General features: G+C 36.5%; 1 protein-coding gene across 1 annotated transcript; it reads right to left on the bottom strand.

The window, feature by feature from the left end:
- Positions 1–914: 914 nt before the first annotated feature.
- LOC128027236 (proto-oncogene DBL-like) lies at positions 915–24,696 on the bottom strand. The gene is made up of 30 exons (XM_052614623.1): positions 24,230–24,696; positions 19,322–19,390; positions 19,050–19,164; positions 18,600–18,690; positions 15,857–15,976; positions 15,653–15,769; positions 15,422–15,571; positions 14,714–14,835; positions 14,464–14,578; positions 13,599–13,718; positions 13,323–13,514; positions 12,430–12,621; positions 12,055–12,226; positions 11,559–11,641; positions 10,025–10,107; positions 9,883–9,949; positions 9,649–9,764; positions 8,282–8,351; positions 8,089–8,181; positions 7,905–7,997; positions 7,077–7,202; positions 6,791–7,012; positions 6,457–6,549; positions 5,535–5,613; positions 5,384–5,447; positions 4,456–4,556; positions 3,040–3,152; positions 2,831–2,943; positions 1,634–1,737; positions 915–1,532 (listed from the first exon to the last, which is right to left on the bottom strand). The coding sequence occupies exons 1-30, from the start codon at positions 24,321–24,323 to the stop codon at positions 1,492–1,494; spliced, it is 3,330 nt and encodes a 1,109-aa protein (XP_052470583.1). The 5' UTR covers positions 24,324–24,696; the 3' UTR covers positions 915–1,491.

Raw genomic sequence — 24,696 nt, 5'->3', positions numbered from 1 at the left:
TTTAGCATTAAATAGTTTTATTTAAAAATATATATTTCTTAATTTTCAATAGGCTGTACAAATGTAAATATTGCTGCAATACAACAGTCAACACAGATACATTCCTTCAAAAAGAATAATTTAGAAGCCAGTCCCAAAAAAAACAAACAAAAACAAATATCAGGATTAAATGCCATTAAATATAGTGGAGTCCAAAAATCTGAGACTATTAGTGAAAATGCTTCTGTTTCACATTGTGAGTGAAAAATTTAATTGATATGATCATGAATTTTTTAATCCCAGATTGTCAATGTGCTGGACGTTTGGACATGAATGGGCATATACTGTACATATGAAAATCTCACAGTATATATGGCTAAAACAGCACAGTCTTCAGGAAGTTGGGTCCTTTACGTGCCTTGATTTTGAGTGGGTGGCTGCACGCTGGAAGGGAACAACTTCATAGCAAAATTAATAACATAGAGATATGTACTGAACCGTGTCTCCTGCTGCTACACACAGCTCATTTCCACTTCAAACGTTGGTATATCAAAGTCAGCCCTCCAACTGTAGGCCTAATTTAATGTAGTAAATTCATATAAGTCTGCAATTATTATTTAATTAAGCATTTTAAATAGAGGGTATATTTAATGTTTGCTGTATGATCTCCCGTAATAAGAAACCTCCATCAACACGACTCTGATTTCGCAGCCGTGCCAATCATTCAACACACATGTGCTCTGCTCACCACCTCATAACTCCCAAAGTCAACATTTACATGACGGACCCCAGGTCTTCAAGCTGGCAGAGTAGATTTTCTGCATGTGAAGTGCCTGGCAGGAGAATTTTACCAAATAAGTGAGGTAAGAATTGACGGCATGCAAAATTAATCCGGTTTAAAACTGCAGAGAGACACAAAGAGTCACAAATGTATGTGACCTCAATAAAGTGCTTTTAATTTTATAAACTAGTGCACTACAGAGCAAAATCTGTATTAAATAAAAATGGGTAAACAGGCATTATGGCACTGCATGATTTGGCACTGAAGTTCTCAGGAAGAGCTCAGATTGAGGATAAATATAACAGTAACAGTACAACATAAATAACAGCACAAACACACAGTTAAAAAATTCAGGTCCTTTACGAACAGGATGATTTCATAGGTCTTCTGGGAGAGTTAACAGTGAAGACAGCAATGAAGGGGCCTTTTGTTTGGCCTTGATTCATTAAAAACAACTCTAAAGTCTTCTGGGACAATCCCAGAGTCAGAATGTTCTAGGCTTCACCTAGTCAGGAGGACTGAAGTGTGTTTAGGCAGAGGACAGATGTTTAAAAGCGCTCTCTGGGTTTTCTGAAATTGTCTTTTGCATTTGGGTAGAGTCTGTCAAAGAGGATCAGCACAAAACATCTGGAATACAATCCTGCTGGTCTGGTCTGAGTCCATGTAGTCACTTACAGTCTGAGCTACCAAGTGTGAATGATAAAGGCCCAATAAAAAACTGGGCCATTCCTTCACGGCGAGCTGAGCTTCCGCGCTTTACGATTCCCTGGGTCTGGAGAGAAGATACAGCAGTATGGATTTTATGCAACAAGGAAACTCGACTCTTCAGGGAAGGACTCTAAAAAGGCAGTGGATGTCCAAATGGACTCTCACCTCCAAGCCGGTTGGAGTGATTCTTGAGGCTTTCCCCAAGGATGCCCTGCAGATTGGCAGTAGGGATACGGCCTTCCTGTCTGCGACTCAGATTCTTCACCAGCCTGTGAGAGTACACAGCTGATTCAAACCAAACCAACAACTATATCCACTTAGTGCCATTAAATTTGAGTGTTGAACTAATGCATTTAATGAAATAATCTGTTTAAATATAGGTACCACCAGGAAAAAAGTTCACTCAAAGCAGCTTCGCATTATTAAACAGGAAAGTAATATAATCAGTTATGCCAGCTTTTATAAAACATCTCAATTCTGCTGTAAAGCAGCTCTAAAAAAGCAATAGTGTGTTTATTCGGCTCCAGTGAGCTCCAAGTTGATCCCATTCAGTTCAGTAACTGTGTAAAAGTCTATGAATGGTGTAGAAGTATAAGCATTTTTAAACTATTAATCAATCTGTGCATTTGAAAAGTATCTTATTCTGAATTTTTGCCCAATCCTGGTAAAGTTGTTATTTCTTATATGAGACTACATTTCCCATAATACTTTAATTTAAACATAATTTTCCATAAAAAAAAAACAAAAAAAACATTAAGGGAATCAAAGTCATGCTGTCAGAATGCTGTCAAAATTAAAGGGATAGTTCATCCAAAAATTAAAATATCTATCATCAATTATCATATTCTTCCAAACCTGGATCACTTTTCTTCCTTCAGCAGAACACAAAAATGATATTTTGGTATCTAAATAATTTTGGTTACCATTGAGTTCCAATTGTACCTCTGAGACATTTCTCAAAATGCCTTTTTTTATATTAAGTCATATAAGGCCACAGAGATTTGGAACAACATGAGGGTGAGTAAATGACAGAATATTGCTTTACATTCGTTTATATTTATATTTCTGGGAATTTGTTGCCTAGTGGTTAGAGAATTTGACCCCTAACCCTAAGGTTGTGGGTTTGTGTCATGGGCAGGCAATACCACGACTTAGGGGCCCTTGAACAAGGCACCGGACCCCCAACTGCTCCCCAGGCGCTGCAGCATAAATGGGTGCCCACAGTGTGTGTGTTTACTGCTGTGTGTGTGTGCACTTTGGATGTGTTAAATGCAGAGCACGAATTCTGAGTATGGGTCACCATAATTGGCTATATGTCACGCCACTTTCACTTTCACTTTTATTTTCATGCACATTACTCACCAGTGACCATCATTTTCCTCATGCTGTAGTTGTATGACATCACCGCACTTAATGAGGAAGTTTTCGGTCCCATTTTTATGCCACTCAATGAAGGCCCTGTACCTGCCTGCAACCTAAAACAAACAGTTGAACAAGTGAAAAAAAAAAAAAAAAGTGTTGCCCGCAACTTATACAAGTAACTGAGTGAGTGTGGGATGTCCGTCTCTCACCAAACGTCCAGCGTCCTCCTCCTCAGTGTCAGACGGGTTAGAGAGGCTGTTTGCTCCACTCCAGTCCTCCAGACCTTCACAGATATCTACAGAATAAGATGTGCCCGGCCAGTCTACCACAAACACATCGCATGCTTCAGTGTAAACCCTTATATTCTGATGAATGAAATACTTCAGAGATCATGCATGTGCTTGGAGAAATCACACGCTCTTTAATGTTTACTGAGTGTGTGGCTTCGAGCTTTGCCTTGAAGTTTGTGCTGACAGGGATAATGGTTTTCAAATAGAAACATGAATGTGTGTTGGCTATTTTGAACAGCAAGCATCACACGTCAGCAGCACAGCTTTGTACAGGTATGTGTGCAAATGTGTGTTTATATGTTGGTATGTGTATCTAAGGCCCAAAACAGAGTGGCAATTACATTTGTGGCAATACTCTTGTGTCATTAGTGAGTTTCTTTACCTGTCCATTTACAGTTATGTTATTTAGTTGTAGAAGATTTTATTATTCAATATATGAATCAGATAAAATTAATATGAATGTAGCCATGTTTGTAATGTATATCATGTGTTTCTTGTATGTAAAGAAGCCTGCAGGACAGGTATCTATTATGATCATAATGTTTCCTGTGTTTATGGAGAACTGGAGGAGAGTAAAATGTGCACATTGCATGGGGTAGAAGGATTGTGTATGAAACGTGTTAAACACCTTGAGAAAAACAATATAAAGATTGCACTGGCAGACTTGAGGGATTCTCTGCAGAGTTTCTCAGCTTCACTGCCTCTATCTTTTGTTATCAAAACCTCAAGACTTCGAGATTCATTTCTCATAGAAGAGGCAGAAACTACCATATAGTCTCAACCAAAACAATTAGTTAATTCAAAGGATAAATCACAATAATTTATAACATTAAATACCATAACTAAGAGGAAATATAAAAACACAAAAAATGATGAAAAAGGGTTGTTTGTGGTTTTAATATGCTAAATAATACAAAAATAATAATTATTATTGTAATATAAATGATTAATACTTAGACATGTACCATAAATATATAAACACATTTTTAAAATAAGTCTTTTTAAAATAAGCTGACCAAGACTTGATTTATTTGATCTAAAATACAGTAAAAAAAAAAACAGTTAAATATTAAAACCATTAATTTTCTATTTTAATATATTTCAAAAAGAAATGTATTCCTGTGATGATAAAGTTGAAACTTCAGAATCATTACTCCAGTCTTCAGTGTCACATGATCCTTCAGAAATCATTCTGATATGCTGATTTGCTGCTCAAAGAAAATAACTTCAATAAACTTCAAGAGCCAATGTTTGGTTTTGTCCAAACACATTCTATATTTGCATACCTAAACAGATATCAGGTGTGTGCATGTAGTTTGTGTGTGGAACACTCACTGCGTCTGTTGCGCTGATGCTGGGTTGAGCAACTGAACGGGTCTGGACTGCTGTGGCTTGACTCAGTCCCCTCTGAGCTGACTGACGCTCTTTGCTGTTTGCTGTGAAACAGGAGCAGAGCATGAAGTAAATCAACAATTATTCACACATACACCATCTCTTAGTCATAAAACAGGAGCCAAACCAACCATCAGCTCAACACAAACCATGTAAGAACTAGCAGATATGGATAGATGGCAGTAATTTCAAGCCTGCAAGGCAAATGACTTTTTTATAACAGCACAGAGACATGCTGATAAGGAAATGGAGCAAAAATAAGGTGATACAGTCTTGATTTGTCAACATACAACTGAACAGGCTGAGCCAGTTACAACCATTTTATCATATTAGTCTTGATCTCAAAATAAGGCCTGTCTTCAAAGCGCTCCTTAACAGCCAAAACAATGGAGTCAAGCCAAACTCTTCTGGTGTTCGCTTTTGTTTCCATGTCAGATGCAGAGATGCTGGTAAAGCATCTACCTGTTATGGTAATGATAAGGGTACTGCTGGTGAGATCGGAGGGCTGGAGTGTCTATGAAGGGGATGACATGGTGAATACGGAGCAGCTGTAGCAGCCCTTTATGTGACGGAGCACAGATCTTGCTTCTTAGCTAACAAAGTTACATATTATAATAACCATGCTTATACTGTACATCACATGATTTGCTAAAGTGGGGACTGTAAAAGCAGGGAGAGTACTGAAGTAATTGGCAGGATTCTGAGAGTGAAGTGAAATGTGAGAGATCTAACAACTAAAAGGAAGCAAAGAGATGGTCTAAGCCAAAGGTTCAAGAAGAGAAAGAGTGATCGTGAGTGTTGAATATGAGGGTTGGATCAGGGATTAAAGAGAGGCTTATGAACAGTGATCTGTACACTAGTGGATTCTTACCTCACTGACAGAGGAGGAGACATCTGCATCTGCTCTGAGACTGCAGCAGAGGGACACAGCTCTTCTGGACCAGTGAGAGACGGTCACACATTACTCAAAGTACTTTTGCAGGAATAATAGTGATATCTGATCATTGGAAATGCATTGAGACCTCTGAGGTGTTTCTGCTGGCTGGTCAGGATCTTTCTGATCTCGTTCAGCCAAGCAATCTTCACCTCCACTGTGGGTGCCTGTGAGAAGTTTTTTTGCATAACAGTGGTAAATTTGTGTGTGTGTATATATAGATATACACACACACACACACACACACACACACACACACACACACACACACGCACACACACACACACACACACACACACACACAGTATGTATAGTTTATTTAATTATTGTTCTTTAATTGTTTAGTAAATAGCAGCGGAGACATTATTTATAACTTTGCAGAAACTTCATGTATGGATCCAAAATAGTAATAAGATTAAAAAAAATTCTAATGATTTTTCTTCCTAAATAGTGAGAATTTGTGCATGTTTGAGATGTTTACATTTTCTCAATGTACTTTGGATTTATAAGTTCTTTCATTTATTAATTTAATTTAGATTTTGTATTTATTTTACTGTTTAAAGTGGGAAAGTCGTGGCTTATTGGTTAGAGAGTTTGACTCCTAACCCTAAGGTTGTGGGTTTGAGTCTCGGTCCGCCAATACCACGACCGAGGTGCCCATTTTGGATGGGTTAACTGCAGAGCACGAATTCTGAGTGTGGGTCACCTCACTTGGCTGTATGTCATGTGACTTAATTTTATATATTTGAATGAGTCACATAATACATCAATTTCTGTATTTTACACTGTTAGAAATGTTCTTTTGACACCGAAGCATGTATATATCTGAAACTTAATAAAAGTGAATATAGTTCTCGAAGTTTTATTTATTTGCATTTAGACAAATAAAGTGTAACAGATGTAAATTTGTGGTTTGATGCATCTAACTGAAATACCTTCTCTGAAAATTAGTTGAGAAGAATTGCTATGACATTCATTTTTGGATGAACTGTCCCTTTGAACGTTCTCACCTGGATCACATAGACTTCCTCTCTGCCACTGTACCAGATCTCGAACTTCTTCACATCTCCTTTGACATTTTCTGTAATGCCGACTGCACTCATCTGCAAACAGCATTTTATACTCATAGATGAAAAAAAAAACATGCGATTCTGAAAACACACATCTACCCGCTATACAAACATGTCATATCCTGTCACATACTGTGATGAAGTACCAGATATTAAAAACATGGAAGGACATGTTATCATAAGTAAACAGGATGACATACAACGATGCAGCCACATGATGTGATGTGATGCTGGCAGGGCTTTCTGAGATTGTATATGGAAGTGTGTGCCGTACCTTAAGACAGTGCTTGAAGCTGTAAGAGGGAGTTTTATCAGCGTTCTCTCCATGTTCCTCTCGACGCTTGCAGAAGAGGAGTGCATGCTCATGCAGGAACAGGTGTCGCTGCATGGGCTTGAAGCGGGCCAGCTCCTTCACGTGGGTCGGACCCTTCTTATGACTATTCCACACACTGAAGGAGCCCTGCATTAGCACACGGCCCAGATTGCGGAGATCCCCCTGCAACATACAACATGTTAACTACACACACACACACTCAATGTAAAGTTGGTAAATATCTCACCTCATATCCGGTGATGGCAATCTGGTGCATTGAGTCATTGACTGACTTCAGCAAGTCCAGCATGGCCTCTAGCGCCCCCTGCAGCTCAGAAACTTTCTCACAGCCTGAGCTGTACTTCACAAGCTCCTATTATCAAACACACATACAATTCCTCTGATTTAAAGGACGAAAATATTACTACAGAAAACTATGCAAAGTTGCTATGGAATAAAACTTCATATGTCTCAGTTCTGACTTTTTCTCTCCCCATTGTGAGCTTTTATCTCGCAATTCTGACTAATTCTCAAAATTCTGTTTCTTTTCTTCCCCAAATATTAGGCATCTGACCGGACTGCATGCACATGCAAAATTATAAGAATTTTTTTTTTTTACATCTCACAATTATGACTTTTTTCTTACAATGTTCAGTAAATATCTAACAATTGCAAGTTATGAACTCTTAACTGCCAGTTTACATCTTTTTTTCTTCTTAGAATTGTTAGTTTACATCTTACAATTTTGATTTTTTTTCTCTAAATTATAAGTTTATAAAGTCTTGTAAATTGTGAGGCATTAACTCACAATATCAAGAAAAAACTCTTTTATATTTTTCTTCTGTGGCAGAAGTATTGTTCCACATGTTGGATTGTGATATAATACCGAATGCATAAACATACAGCAGTTCACGTGAACCATATCTCAGACCTTTTCAAGCACACCCAGGTGTGATTTCCTGAACAAACGGACTTTATTAAAATGGAAATATTAAAACTAATAAAATTATAAAAGATACATAATTTTATATGAAAACACCCTATATGCTGATCTGTATTCAGATGAAGCTTGCACCTTTAATAGGAGCTGATACTTTGTAAGGCGCTGGACTGGTTTCAGCAGGTATGAGTCAAGAGCAAGTTTGTGTTCCAGCTTCTTTTGGCACTCCTGAAACACACAGGACACGTCTCAGAGCTCTTTCTAGATTCTTGCCAGTGTGCTGCAAGTATTGACTATAGATGGAGAAGGGTTTTGATACCTGAAAGAACAGGCAGTCTGAGAACTGCCTCCATAAGGAATCAGATCGAGGCTTGTTCTGACAGTAACATTCATATAAATGGAAATGGTCTTTCTGAAAACAGGCAGATATTTTGTGTTAGATATGTTTTGAGGGAAAAAAAATAATTGGAAAAACAATTATTAGTCTCATATGGTGATTTAAAGTTCCTCACCCTTTCCAGAAAGCAAGCCCCTACTGCCTCAGGGCTCTCCAGACAGCTTTCCAAATCCTGCAGAAAAACACTAGAGAACAGAAGACACAAGTTATACACTTTAGCAACAATGCTGGGGAAGCTCTTTTGAAAACCTAGCTAATTTGGGGATAGTTAAATGTTATTATGCACACCAGGGCTGCATTAAATACTGCAAAAATACAGTAAAAACTGAAATAATATTACAATTTAAAAGAACTATTTTCTATTTCAGTATATTTTAACATGTCACTTATTCCTGTTATGGCAAAGCTTTTTTTTTTTTTAATCCTTCTAATATGCTAATTTAATGCTAACAAAACATTTCTCGTTATTAATGTTGAAAACACTTAATATTTTTGTGGAAACTGTAATTTTTTTTTTTTCAGGATTCTCTGATGAATAGAAAGTTCAAAAGAACAGTGTTTATTTAAAATAGTATTTTTTACATATCTTACAAACAGAATAGTATTAGAATAGAATTATCAATAGACTATTATCATTTAATGCATTCTTGCTGAATAAAGGTATTAATGTTTTTTTTTTTTTTTTTTTTATCCTGTGACGCCAAACTTTTGAATGGTAGTGTATATAAATTCTCAAATATTATTATATAATTAGCCATGTTTTAACATCAGAGCAGAGCACAATGCAGAGCACAAATTCCGAGTATGGGACACCACACGTCACGTGACATCACTTTTATCACTTTCAATTAGTAATCTAATTTGAAATACAAAACTATATAGTGTGTAAACAAATATGCTTATAGTATGTGCTTAACAAATTTAGTATGCACAATATCTAATACGCATAATAGTTCAGCAACTATTTCAGTTCCTTAATTCCAAGTAGTACTGTACTATGCCTTTTTCCGTCTCTGTAATAGATGAGACTGACTGAGAGGGTCACACAGCTGTCTATCAGAACCCCGCTCTGCTGACGCACTCCCTTCCAGCTGAGCTCTCATTGGCTTAATCAAATCCTTATTTGACCAACAGACATTTAGCTGTAATTAAAGTGCTTTAATTGGCGTAACGGCTTCCTGCAGTCAACCAATTTGGTAATTTGCCTCACCCGGGGATGAAGACCCAGCAGGCTAGACAGGTTTCACAGCCACTGACAAACACAGCTGCCCAATCCGATAAGTTATATTAAAATACGATTTTTTTTTTATGAAGCTGTCTTGAAGTCAAAACTGTGAGAGTGCATTTGTGTCTGATTTTCAGAGGCTGAGGATTTGCCGTTTTATCGCACAGGAAACAGATTCATATTTCGGTCTGAAACTATTGTTTACATTTTTCTCCTGCCGTTAGCAGCATTGTATGAAGTTCTCTGTGTGGCCTTGCCTGCTATGGAAGCTGTAGATATCAGGCAAGTTTCCAAACAGCACATCTCTCTTGTTGCGAAGATTTGTTGGCAGGAGCGGAGAAAGAGACGGATTGTCCATTTCAGCCCTGTAGCCCTGCAAATCCAGACAGACAGAGTGAGAGAGATCATAAACAAATCCACAACATCAACACCTTTATGCTCTATGCTCTATCTTAAGTGCCACATTCAGAAAAAAATGAATGTTATCTTACCAGGAGCACTGCCAGGAGCTCTTCCACATAGATCCTCTCGGTCTCGATCAGCTCCTTCATCACATGTCTGGAGTCACACACATCCACAGAGTCAACAGACACATCAGTGTGTCATTTAAACAGTGTCAGACAGCAGACTCACCGTTTGAGCAGATCAGCGCCGTCTTCTCCATCTATACTGTACGGGAGAGAGCTGGCCGTCTGATAGTCATGAATCACCTCGATCTGAACCACACAGAAAAGGCTGTCCTTTAGAAACCAGCACATGGTGTTGTTTTAATCGAATCACACATACTGCACCATTTCTACATCTTTTCTGATCGTTATACATCTTTCTTTTGGTATAAAAAAAGTGAACAGAGTATATTGGTGTTTCTTCAACTTGAAGCAATTCAGGCAGACAGTGGTTGATTTTTTTTTTTTTAAACATTTATTTTAAGAACTTATGACTTTAACTTTTTATCACATGAAGATCACTTTCAAACAATCTTGGAAATTGATGTGTGAGGTCAAATTAAAATCACTTAAAAGTGAATATACAGTTTGCCAGTGGTGAAAATGTGATTTAATTGTGATTTTAACTGTATTCAGGATACAATCTATGAAATCAGCCTTGGAAAATGAAGACAGACACTGTTTTTTGTTTTATCCAGCTGTATTTGTTCAGTGCAACTTATAACATCCAAATGAAAGATATAACGCCAACATGTCAGAAAATAAAAAAATAAAAAACAGAATCACTGAGTTGGAAGAAAGATCACCTCTTAAGTATGTAAGTATTTTGTTGATTGACCCTTTGTTTTAATTACAGCCTTTAGTCTGTTGGTATATCTCTGTCTCTATTACCTTTACACTTCTAGACTTTGTAATATTTGCCCGCTCTTCTTTGCAGAACTGCTCAAGTTCAGATGAATTTGATGGTGACAGTCTTTCCACAGATTTTCAGAAGAGTTTAAGTCTGGGCTCTGGTCATGCAAGGACAGTCACCTTTTTCTCCTTCAACCACTGTGAGCTCAGTTTTGCTGTGTGCTTTGGGTCATGGTCATGTTTCCAACTGACAACTTTCTAGCAGAGTGCAGCAAATTTTCCTCAAGAATTTTTCCCTCTATACTGACAAGTGCTCCAGTTCCTGCTGCAGAGAAACACTTCCATAATAGGATCTTACTGTATGAATGTTGTTTTTTGGATGGTGAGCTGTATTCTGATTTCCGCCAGACATATTGTTGTGTGTCAAATAAATTAATTTTAGTGTCATCTACCTTTTGACAGTGCCTTGCCACCCATAGTTGATTGTTTGCTTCAGTTGCACTACCAAAGACTAAAATGCTCCAGGAAAGCTCTTTTCATGCTGAGGTAATCAAAATGAGTTGATCACAGTTGAAAATCAAATGGCTTTGTGTGCCATTGAGGTAATTAGCTACACCTGATTGAGTTTACAAGCCATATTTCTGTTATTTCTTTCACTTGGATGCTACAGCTGGATAAAACAAAAACTGTGTCCATCTTCATTTTAGTCTGCAAAGCAACAAAATTTGATTATTTTAAAGGGGACTGATTCTTTTATATACCCACTGTAGTATACAGTATATTCTTTTTTTAGTATTAAGTTAAGACTTTTGGTAGTAAAATAACCTCCCAAATTTATTTATAAAGAGCAAATGAAAAAGTGCTGTTACCTTCCTGGAACTTGGGCTTTTCCTTGATGTTCTCTTGCCTGGTAGTGGGAGGTCAAATGTGAACTTTAAACCGGAATTAAAATCTGATTCAAGAAAAGCAGTTGGATACAACATGGAATTAATATGTATGTATGTTTCAAAACATTTACAAGTGCAGCATCAGCAGGACCTGTGAGAATATTGTTTTGAAGTTGCATGTTTAAATGTAGCAGTTACATTCAGAGCTATCCAGAGGGATTAATTGGGAAAAAGGTGCAGCCGTGCATTTATAAAGGAGAAGTCTTGACAGCTTCATTAAAGTGTTCGATTTCATTTTTGTACTGCGGCAAGTGATGTACATGACAGAATAATACTGTCTAGTTTTAGCGCTCAGATATGAAACATTCAGTGCAAAGACTTATGAATAAGGATTAATAACTGATAAAATTGTAAGAAATCATAGTTAAAAAATACTGAGGATAACTGGACCCAAAATTAATATTGCGCTGCCACATACCATGTTTGGGGGAGAAGAGGGGGGATTTTGCGCGTGGTGGGTTCTCTGGACGAGGAGCCACCAGTTGGATTGGTCGGACATGTTTGTGTGCCAGTTTCCTCAGGCAGTTCTGTCTGGAGTGAATCAGAGCCTGCACAGAACTATGCTTCTGAAATGTCTTCTCTATATGAGCCTGAAACACAGCACAGTAAGGAATTTCCATTTATATTTAGCCTAGAATAACCAAATATATGACAGACTGATAGGGTACAACTACATCCATCAGAAGCTTCATTTCTAAAATGACTGTCTAAAAGAATGCCTGGGAATTTACAGCACATCAGCCAACTACTAACACTGGGTCTAGTCTCATTTCTGTAGTCTGATAGTGTTTACCTGTAGACAAGGGGTGAGCAGAGATTCATACTCCAGAAAGAGCACATCCTCGCCTGCACCGAGGAGTGGTGGCGCCGCCTCCTGGAACTTCTCGACATCTCGAAGAGCTCTCTGTGCACCCTCTTTAGACTGGAATTTATCCACCTGCTGATTGGCCAAGAGATAAGCGGCATCATCACACCACCGCTGAGCCTGCGAAAGTAAAAAAGATTTTTCTTGTTTTGAAATAAATTAATACTTTTATTTGGCAAGGATGCATAAAATTGATAAAAAGTGACAGTATTTATAATTATTATTTGATTCAGAATTATATTGCAAATCAATGATTGTTCTCTTGATCTTTCTTATTCTTTAAAGAATCCGGAAAAAAAGTTTATTATGGTTATCACAAAAATATTAAATAGCAGTATTTAATTCTTGAGCAGTAAACCAGCATATTAGAATGATTTCTGAAAGATTGTATAATACAGAAGACTGGAGCAATGGTGCTGAAAAATTCAGCTTTGGCATCACAGGAAGACGTCATATTTTAAAATACATTCAAATAAGAAACAGTTGTTTTACATTGTAATTAATATTTAACACTTTTACTGTTTTCCTGTGCTTTTGATCAAATAATTGCAGCCTTGATGAGCATAAGAGACTTCTTTAAAAAAAAAAAAAAAAAAAACATTTAAAATATTTCCCACCCCAAAAGTTTTAAACAGTGGTGTTTAAATATTCATGCAAAAATGGTATTGTTGCAAATGTTGCTAACACAGCCATTAAAGATCAGAAATAAACATAAAAGGAAAAGTGAGAGGATTCTCTACAAAAAAATCTATTATGTATATTTTTTATAATAGTAAAAAAAAAAAAAAAAAAAAAAAAAAGGAGTGAATGTGTTAGCCCACCTCTTCAAGGCCACACAGTAGGGTCTGTGCTTGTGTCAGGGTGTTGCGTTTAGTATTGAGGGCAGAGGTCAGGGTGTCACACTGATGTCTGAGTTCATTACAGCGCTGGATAATCAGAGCCATGGCATAGTGGTGTCCAGCAGCCAGCTGATGCCCATGCAGGATAAGAACCTGAGCCCGACTCATCTCCTCCTGAAACACACACAATGCTGTCAGTAATATCAGCATATTTGAGATTAACAATATAACATGAACAGGAATGCAAAATGCAACTACCTGCGCATGTTTTTGCAGACTGTCCAGCTCTCTGACGCTCTGGTCTGTTTGGGACAGAAATTCTCCTGTGATGCTGATCTTCCTTTCCTGTGCTCTTAATTTCTCTAAAGAGAACTCCATCTGACAGAAAGAGAATGTTAGGAAAAACTAGATCAAATACTTTCATTGACTACTATTATAATAGGAAAAAATATATAATATCCTTCTCTTTTCTTAAAAAAGGTCTTTGCTCTTAAAAAAATACTGTTTTTACTGTATTTCTGATCAACTGATTAATTAAATTATCAATGCTACATAGTATTATTTTAATTAAAAAATCAGCTTTTTACCATTAATTTATTTCTGCTTTTCACACCATTGGTTTTACACAACATGCGTTGTATTATGGAGCTGTATTGTTATTTATATATATATATAATCCATCCATAATATAATCCATTATATATTGTTTAATACTTATTCATATTTATTTATTGCCTGTTCGTATTATATATCAAAATTCTCTGCTATTTTTATCATAGTCTTGCTCAAATTTATTCAAAATAAGCAAGAAGTTTATTTTCTAAGGCATTAAGTGTTAAGAAACTGTGTTGGTATACAGGTTCAAAACTCAATAAATGAATAAATAAATAAACATAAAAACATTTTTTGATAAAAAGTCACTTTAAATTAAACGACTAAATGTAATGTAAATTTCCTTTTTGATTTGACAGATCAAACTACCCATCACAGGTGGGGAATCATTTTATGATCAAATGCCAGCGATGGCTTTGTATAAATAATTTGTTTGTGAGCCATCGGAGTGTCTTCATGCTTAAAACAATCAGATGCCATTTTCAGTGTTAGGGACAGAAAAGTAGTTCACCTCATGAAAACTGTGCTCATATCTCAGCAGTTGCAAATATTGCTGCAGTTTGAGGTGGTGCTTGTCAAAGAAGCCATCAAAGGCCATCTCCATATCTGTGAGCTGAGCCAGCAGCCTGCAGTTAGGACGTGTCAGAAAGCATGAATTCAAGTTTACATCATTTTAGAAATAAAAAAAAAAAAAAAAAAAAATGATGTACGTTTGGGATGCAGACTATTTCTTTTCAAATAAACATGAACAAACGCTACACCTCTGCATGGTATCCCAGTCCTGTGTCATGTCCCAGCACGTGTCAGAGTCCACTTCCTTCCTTGAAGCCTCCAGGTTAGAGAGCAGTTGCCGCCCCTCTCTCATCACAGATCTGATGGCATCCTTCACACATGAAAAACAACAAAAACACTTTGTCATTGACATCACAGAATCATGGAACAAAATAACATCCAGAACGCAAAGAGGCAAAAAAAAAAAAAAAAAAAAAACCCAAGATAAGACGAGACTGGAGCTAAAAGTGACTGCAGACCGGAGTGGAATACAGCTTTTGTACTCTCATGCTCTGTGTACACTAATTATAGTTTATTCCTCTAGGTTTGGTACTTTTTTAAAGGCTTTCCTTTATTTAGGGTAGATGCTAGGTTTAATCTGATATGAAAACCAGGCTGTTACAGGCACTCTGTTAATAGATTGTCCTGTCAAGAATCATTTGTCCATTTCTGAGATTCTAAACTACTGCTAATTATTTTGTAATTTTTCAAAACATTTTCTAATTACTATGCATGCAGCTCTACTATCATTAATTGAGAGACTACTGCAAAATATATATTTATATTTCTTTCAACACGGAATAATTTATATTAAACAAGAGAAAAATATTCAGCAAGGTTGCATTAAATGCATCAGTAAAGACATTTATTTGTTTTGTTTTTTTATTATTTGAGTGTTTCATTGAGCTGTACAGTACCTTAAGTCTCCTGTATTTCTCTGTGTGAGACAGCAGGAGAAACTCAATAGCACTGCACTCCTCTGATAACTGGGTCTCAGCCAGCTCTGTTCCAAACGCCTGCAGCATCTGAGCAATGTCCTTAACCATAACCGCAAAACTCTCAATTGCCTGTAAAGAGCAAAAGGAATATCTTGTTTAATGTGATATTTCTGTGTGTTTCATTAGTATATCAATACCATCATTTTTTACTGTTCTCAAGACGATCCAGTCGCTGTGGCAGTAGTCAAGAGTTCCCCCAAACTCTGAGGTCAGCTGGTTCTCATCAATGTACCGCAGCAGATCTGTGACAGAACTGAGCATCACCACCTTAAAAACAGACGCACATATGCAGGTCAGGGTGGGTACTGACTTCACGTAGATTATAAAATTACTAATGAGTGCAATGAGCCATACAGGCATTTTGAGCATAAAATCCTCTTGACTAAAGCGGAAGCCAAGATCTGTGACGGTGCGCTGGAAGAAGCTGGTAGGCCTCAGCACCAACACAAGGTGCAGGTTTCCAGGGAATGAGGCCTGAGAGAGAGAGAGAGAGAGAGAGAGATGATAACAGTCTGGCAGACAAACATGGACAGACCACCTTAATCAGGCAGATAAAGCCATGAAGAATCCTTTAAACCTGGGGGATATAAAGTAAAACCGAAAGGAGTTTTATATATTTAATGAATTTTCTGGGTCCAGTTTAGTGCTGCCTTGCACGGAAATGTTTATCTGGCATACATTGTTTATTTTTACTATATTTCAGTTGCCTTTTAATTATTATATTTTATTGTGTTTCCTTTGTCACAGACTGAATGTCAAAATGAAAGTCCATTAAAAAAAAATCAGCTATAGCATGTTTAAAACTATGAAAAAAAAAAAAAATTTGAAATACGCATTAACTATGTTTATTACTAATTCAATTATTCCACCACAATAAATTCCATGGCTTAATAAAGTTATCAAAAATTAGTGCAAATGCAAAATTGCAACTGAAACTGTTAAAATTTAATTTCCACCATGTGAAGTTTAAATAAATATGTAAAGCATTTTTTTTCAAGCACTTATATTAATTGTACATTAATTATTTATTATTAATAATAATAATAATAATAATAATAAACAATTAAGGTTGCCCAAGTTATACATTAAGCAAATATTCTCCAAAAATATCTGACCATCTGGACAGAGTTTACATGGTCAACTTCACAATTTTAATAATTTGTTTTAAACATTTAGAAATGGTGCAGAACCATATTGCTAATGCATTTAATATATATTTGTTTGCTTTTATTTTTAAAAGTTTTCTGTTAATTTCCATGTTTAAATCTCACATTTTTAATATGGTTTCAGACTTTTGGACTCTACTGTATATGGGATGCCTACAATACATGCAACTCAATAAAAAATAAATAAAACAAAGTTTGTATATTATTCATGTAACTGAATCAAGTCCTGTATACTACCGTCCCCACCAATCACACTGACAACTCACAATGTATCCTCAGAGACAACAGCTAGCTGTCAATCAAAGTGATGAGACAAGGCTCAAATTAGTTAACACTTAACTACAAGCTGAGGTGACCAGCCTGATAGCTGCTCCCAATGACAGCTAATATAAATGTAGCTTATTCATCAGAGGAGCCGAATCACATTGAGATACATACGTATTTGAAACAAACCTGTCTGAATAGTCTCTTTTATTAGTTTGACAAACAAAAACTGGACTTCACGATAGATCATCATAGCACAAAGCTCACAGTAACACGACGCTGACTCGTCCTTATACATATTAGTAAACAATAGAATCTGCGAAAATATTTTATCGGATTTCGGATATCGCTAATATGCACGATAATATATTTGTTTTACATTGTTAATAACGCCTCCGCTAGCATTTATTAAGGTCGGATGACTAAGCTAAAGCCGTCTGTCGCGCCGCATTGTACCGCTGAGCTCGCGCTGACGCATTGTGCTCATCCAAACTTCAGTCCAACTCTTTAACGAAACTACTCCAGACACATTACCGTAGAGCGGCGGATCCGCGGAAGTCCTCGCCTGCAGTTTCGCTCACTCATAGCGATCGATGTTTCATGAGGATGTTTTAAGATTTTGTCCATCCTGCTGTGGGAGAACGGTGCACGGTGCAGTGAACAGTCTGCAGGATTCATCGCCGCAGCGTCGGGAGTGTGGCAGCACCGTTTCTCCTGCGGTGTCCTCACCTCTCCTTCGTCCCAAGAGCGTCATCATGTAGAAACCTGCGCATGGTTTGTGCTAACTCATGCATTCCCGTTGCCTCGCAGTGAGCTCGGGTTTCACACAAGCGGTTTTTAAACGCAAATTAAAGTTAGTGGTGCCGCATTTAGTTATATATTCAGCATACAGCTCAGAGAATTGGGCTGAGCGCATGCTGTACTGCAAAACTGCGCTCATCCACTTCAGCACCGCGGACAGCGACAAGGCCTGTTCAGCGGACTGTAAATACAGAAGCGTGATGCGTTCCATCCCCAAAGGACATATAAGGGTCAATGAAGCTTAACGTTTTCCCTGGATCTATTAAGCTATTCAGTAATACAATAAATTCACTAAAGATAAATATACTTCATTTAAGTTGTAAGATGTTGTCACTTTATAAATTAAAAGTATTTATGTATGTGTGTGTGCATGCATGTTTCTGTCTTAAAGTGAAACCTTCCTGGTATTATTATTATTATGAAAGCTGAAATTCAGACTTTTATGATCACGTGCCAAGGTCATCATGCTTTATAAGGATCTAACATATTATTTAGTGTTTAGTTTGAATAATCTCTATAGTAACTCCACAAACAGCTTGATCCTTAGGAGTCAAAAATTCATGTTATTTGTACATACGTTATTTATATATATATATATATATATATATATATATATATATATATATATATATATATATATATATATATATATATATATATAAAGGGTCATTTCAAATACCTTTTTTTGGTAAAAAATAGTATATTTAAAAAAAAGTACTTAAGATTTACAAGATTTTTGATTAAACCATAAATAATAATAATAATAATAATAATGGTAAATTAATTAAAACAATGGAACACCTTTCACACTTCTGCATTAAATATGAATAAATGATTATAAATAAAAAGATATTGCAATCTCTTACCGCAAGCCTTGCCAATGCTGTTTTGATTGAGGCCCATGTATCCAATCTTCGGTCTAAAATGATGATAAATTTTACACCAGGTTGCCGTGTTCTGGAAATATGTGGAGTGTATTATGTATCACAGTAACTGTATTTGCTCTTGGTTAAGAACACGATATTTTAAACAACCAGAATATCTTAACATAAAGTATTTGTGTAAATGTACACTGACATTTGTTTGCATTGTACGGAGGGATAAATATATTATTTCATCCTAAAAGAGCCTTGCTGTATTATTTCTACAATAATTACAAAGATATTTGCATATTTAGCACAGTAACATACATTGATTTGAATGGCTTAATTTGTGTAAGAGCTATTGCAAGGCTTTATGTGAAGAGAATACATAAGGTACTGTTGCTGCACTGCAATGCAGTGAGATGGAGAGGCTTCTTTATATTAGACACAAACCTCGGGATCAGTGTGAGGTATGAAAGAACTTTGGCCAGAGCTTCTTCAGGAATGTCACTGAAAGCAGAGCATTCTGGGAGAGTGATGATGACACTAGAGTCCTCACCACGTCCCCCTGGAATTCATAAAACATCAAATTATCACTTTCTCAGTCAAGCACAAATTCTGTGGCACTGTTCCAAATTTATCTGACATGTTTAGACAAGCCATTAATCCACATGCATAAAATCCTTATACTTCACGTCTCCAAAAACAGAAACTGGAAACCCCACCTGATAAATAGGCCACTTGTTTCTCAATGTAGCCGGCCACTTCCTGCATACTCACAGGGACTGTGACCTCTGAGGAAACAATGAAGACGAGCCACATGTAAATAACACAGCAGCAAGCTTTAAGTCATGGTTCTGTCAGTTCATGTGGTTTAGTCACAGTTATGTGAAATGTCAGGAACAGCACCACCTATTGTTCACATGTACAAACCACAAGCAGCTGTAAATCTCACTGCTATATAAAATGAGTTATGGTCTGTTAATAGACTCCTCAATGAAAATGAAAACATTAGAAGTGAAGGGAAGTAGATGTGTAGCCAAGTATAGTGTCCCTGCTTGCTACCGAGACTCAAAACCGGGACCCTTGGGTTGCAAGTGGCAAGTACTAATACTAGTAATTAGTAGCAATGAGTCTAATGCATTCGTGTCTGCAGAACCATCAAGATGGACTGTAGCCAGAGACTGAGAACAAGAAGAAACGGTTTGCTTTCCTTTGAGCCTCGTCTCATACTATAATACACCACAAGTGGAGGCTGACAATAAAGGATGAGTTAAAATTACACATGGACCAACACTGGCCTCCAGTGACTTCACCATGAACTCACTTCCTGTGTCTGCAGAAAACAAAAGTAATAAATTCTGCAAAGAGAAATACAATACTCTAGAAAGTTAATTATTTTGGGTCAAGTTACAGAAAACCATGCTTCTTTTCACAATACAATCTTCTTCTTCCAATCAATGTAAAAAAGTATTTAGCAGTTTAGTTCTTTCAATTACTTTTTTTAAAAGCTTGAACACATCAGTCAAGCAGAAAAACGTATCAGCCGATATTTGAAAAACACATGGTTGAGCACGTGCTGGGACCGCGGTTCAACTTAAATCTGGCAAAACATCTGTAAAACAGCGCCTCAGAACGCGCGCAAATATTAAGCTCTCTCTGAAGTATTGTGTTTAAATGTACAAATTCACACAAAATGTATGTCAAAATGCCCATCTTGGTACTTATCCTACAGCAGACATAGCCGGCTGAACGTAGACCTACCGTCTCAGTGCATTCTCTTGAAGTCTTTATATTAATCAAACAGCAACAACAAAGAAATCACTCACTGCTCTTGATTAAAAAGCTATTACAACTTTAATAAAGAATAATATTTAATTTATACAGTCCAATGTGCAATGCTGTTTTACATTTGATTACTTTATTCAATTTTTGTACCTAAAACTTATGCTAGACCTGCCAAAAAAAAAAAAAAAAACCCTGAAAATCATTTATTTTCTAAATACATTTTATAGTAAACATACTCCCATGCAGTACTGTTCTGAACTTATCTAGAAAATGACGATATATATTATTTGAGCCCAATACTGCAAAAATGAACTTCTTTAACTCATTTTGTTAAGTAAGGGCTTTGGTAACTGACACGTAAACTTATTACATTTGACTTCCTCTGTAAAGATTTATTTATATATCTATTTTTTCTTATTTTGCATTGTTGTTTGACTGTACAATGACTGAAGATCAGTGTAGTATTTAATCTTGTGGATGGACCCTCAGCAAGTCCTCTTGCAGGTGAATCAATCAAAGTGCTATGCAGAGATAATGGGAATGACAAGGTTTGAGATTGGACAAAGTTGTAAGTAAACTTATTTACTTTATTTATTGGAGTATGTAAGCTTTAAGATTGTAAGGCACATTTTAAAGATTCGCTTTGTTTTTATAATAAATTATATGTAGTTGAGTAAACTTACAGTGTACATGCTATACTATTAAACATGGTTGATAAAAAAGACCTGCTATTCTTCCTAAATAAAGGATGATGTCCTGAAGAATGCAATTGTAATCTGTAAAAACCACTATCAACATAAGTCACAACTAAGTATTTAATAGCGTTCAAGACATTTTCACCAGTTGTAAATGTTAAGTACACACCTCAAAAGCAAAATTAATGAGAATTAAAAAATGATGAGATATGGAGAAATAATATACATTCTACATTTTTAGAGAGATGAACTTAAACAAGATGTCTACATCAGAAAGCAGCAATAAAAGTTTTGTAAGGGAGGCAAATGTGAAGCGTCATGATACAATAAGCATAATAATATTTGTATAATAAAAAAAAATACAGCCTTTGCTGTACACAATACAGGTCTGTGCAATGAATATTTGAGTGCAAATATATTAATAATTATAGAAATAGCTCATACAAAAATGCTGAGAGTTTACTTTCAAACCAGGCCATCCAAGATGCAGATGAGTTTTCTTATTCATCAAAACGGATTTGGAGAAATTTAGCATTGCCTCACTTACTCAGCAATAGATCCTGTTAGATCAAGGTGCATGTTTGTAGTAAACACTTTTATGTCCTCTATCTATAATGTTGCTTAGGCTGGTGAAAAGTTGTTTCATCTGAATCAGGAGAGAAATATGCACAGTTCAAACAAAGTTTAGAAGTGAAAACAGTCCAAAATGGTTCTAAACAAATATGTTGATGGATTTTGATGTGCGAGGACAATAGGGGATGGACTTCACTAGAGGAAGTGATTATTGATTATTATGATTATTATGGACTTATATTTTGGCCAGAAGCAACTGTTTGAAGTCAAAACCTTTTACTGATGGATTTGTTATAAATATGCAGCTTTTTGCTTTTCACAATGTTAACTGATTTGACTGATGTGTGTGGATTATTTTTTTATCAGCTGTTTGGATTCTGACTGCACAGGATCCGTTGGTGAGCAAGGGATGTAATGCAAAATTTCTCCAAATCTGATGAAGAAACAAGCTCAACTACATCTTGGATGGCCTGATGGAGAGTACATTTTCAGCTAATTGTCATGTTTGGGTGAACTATTCCTTTAATTTTAAGAATTATATTAAGACATTGTCTTACTTTCCAATTTATATTTATTGCATATGCTAAGTCACTAAATCTTAAATAATGGTTTATTTTTGCTCATCATGTTTGATCTGCCATGTGTTCAGGCTTTCTGAGAAAGGCAGCATCGCCCTTCTAAAACAACACAGATGGAAAACCACACCTTATACTCCTGAGGGTGTTCAGAGATATCAACAAGTCTGTGTAAAATAATTCAGGTGCTGTCCATGTGAACATGTCTTAACTCGGTTTGAAATCTGCTCACCAAATAAACCTGTAGTGCTCAGTAGCAACACATAAGACCACAATCTGTTCTGTCAGTCTGAACCATGCTCAGATTCAGAGAAAAAAGTGTGAAAACTGAAAAAGAAAAAAAAAAAAACCAATCAGTTTCAGTGCTGCATAATTGCTGTGTTTTGATTGACATTTATATTTGATTGAAAAAGGCTTAGGTGTTAAATACATATTAATGAAGGCTGTTAAGCCAAAATGTGCTTTTATACTTAAAATTTAGACAAAGCACCAATCCTCAAACATCGACTACCTTAGAAAAACGTTTTTAGATACATTAATCCTAAAAGTATTTTGATAATTTAGTTACACATACACGTGTATGAATGTTAATTTATTACATATCAACTCAAACTGAATTTCACAAAATGTTGTTGTTTAAAATGACAGCAAATGCATTGGTTTTCACTCATTAGTGATTGATGTGATGAACACCTGACTTCAAATCATGACGACATACTTCACATATCTACAAAAAAAAAAAGAAAAAAAGAAAAAAAAAAACATTGACAAAGTGATTATATTTGTGAGAAAAACTCTGTAAGCATCTTAGGTTTACAGATTCCAGTTGATTTGATCATTTATCATACATTCTTAAATTATGTGTGGCCACTATATCTGGTATAAATGTGGTAGCTTTGCGAATGCAAACGCCAGAAGATTAGTGTTAACACATTAATTTCCATTTCCTTCAACACAGAGTAAATCCGTTTTATAATAAATATTACATTTAAGTTTAAGTAGGACCCCAGATTACAAATTTTCCCACTAAAGTTTTTATGCTTACCTGTATATGCTGCTGTAAAACAGTAGTTTAAAACAGCACCTCAGAAAGCTAATTCAGGTTTACATACATTTAATCATAACTTGACTGTGAATTAAAATAATGTATTCAGATTTCTCAAATATACAGAGGAATACTTATATCTCTCTTTTTTTAGAGCAAATTCTGACGTGCTGCAGCATGGATGATCTCTAAGCCCGGTCAGGTGTTCATAATGGCTGTGTCAGAATGGTGTTGTGAACCTGGCTCGGCCTGAGAGGAACTGCTGTCTCGTATTACACTGCATCATTACAACATTTCAAACAATTACCTTTCCAAAGCTTTACTTTAACACAGACGTGATGCTGGCTCTCACATAAAAATAACCCCAACACTGAGACAGATGCCAATAACCCGAGATATAATAATAAAGTAAATATTAAATAACACACTCCGAATGGAGTGATTCAGACTTGTAAACCTTTAAATGCATTAAAGTGCCCAAGGATTGCCCAAGATGCTGAGTCATGGTCTTGAGAGCATTCTCTGGGTTTAAAGCAGAATTTAGAGCCAGCGAGAAGGGCAGCGGGTTAATATCAGTGCTCTACTTCCTGTGTCTTGGCGCCCATTTGTAATTTAGACAGTCTATTTTCATCTGTCAATCTCGCTACTGGCCCAAATTCAGCTTACTGTATCTGTCCATCAAAATGCTCTTAATAATTGGGTTTCAGGAAAATGTTAACTTATGGTTCTGGAATTCCTCTCCTTTTCAATTACAGAAAGATTGAGTTTGGTCCATTCAAGAAGATTATCAAATTATAAAATCTAGGTTAAGGATAAAACTCCATTAAGTTAAAAATAGCATACATAATCCTTGCAATTCTACAGAAATCGCCAGTGAAGATCCTGAGAAACTGATGCCCTTAGGAACAAAAATAGTAGTTTTTAAAGATACATACTGTAATATGAACATATACTTACGATGCAGCGTGTTCTCCAGCTCCGAGCCTGCCTGCAAAAGGTTGTAATAGCCCTCCATATCTTTCTCAGGCTCCTGAGGAGAGGCAGAGCCCATCCCCTGGCTGTTCCCAGAGAGGAGTGACTTGACTCTGGGCCCGTCAGGCCCTCACATCCCACTCCACTCCAAGTGACTTCAGATCCGTGCCGCCACTCACGCCTCTGAACTCCCCAAGTCACCTTGAGCAAGTGCATCCAGAAAGACCCCCGCTGGAGGAAACAGGATCCAGAAATATCTATTTCAAACAGCCTGCTGCAGACGATAGTGGCACTGCAATATCACATCTCAGCTTAAATACACACACACGTCAGGGAGGCGCAGAGAGCATGAGGTCTTTTCCCCGAAAGTGTTTCCTGTCCACAGTGCTAATTGTGTGCTCTCTTTAAAAACACACAGCACATACTCCCTCTGGCTTCATTGCTCTTAGACT

This window comes from Carassius gibelio, chromosome A14 (assembly GCF_023724105.1).
Source record: "Carassius gibelio isolate Cgi1373 ecotype wild population from Czech Republic chromosome A14, carGib1.2-hapl.c, whole genome shotgun sequence".
NCBI classification, from domain to species: Eukaryota; Metazoa; Chordata; class Actinopteri; order Cypriniformes; family Cyprinidae; genus Carassius; species Carassius gibelio.
The sequence above is the reverse complement of the archived record's forward strand: the minus strand, read 5'-3'. Positions and strand labels throughout refer to the sequence as shown.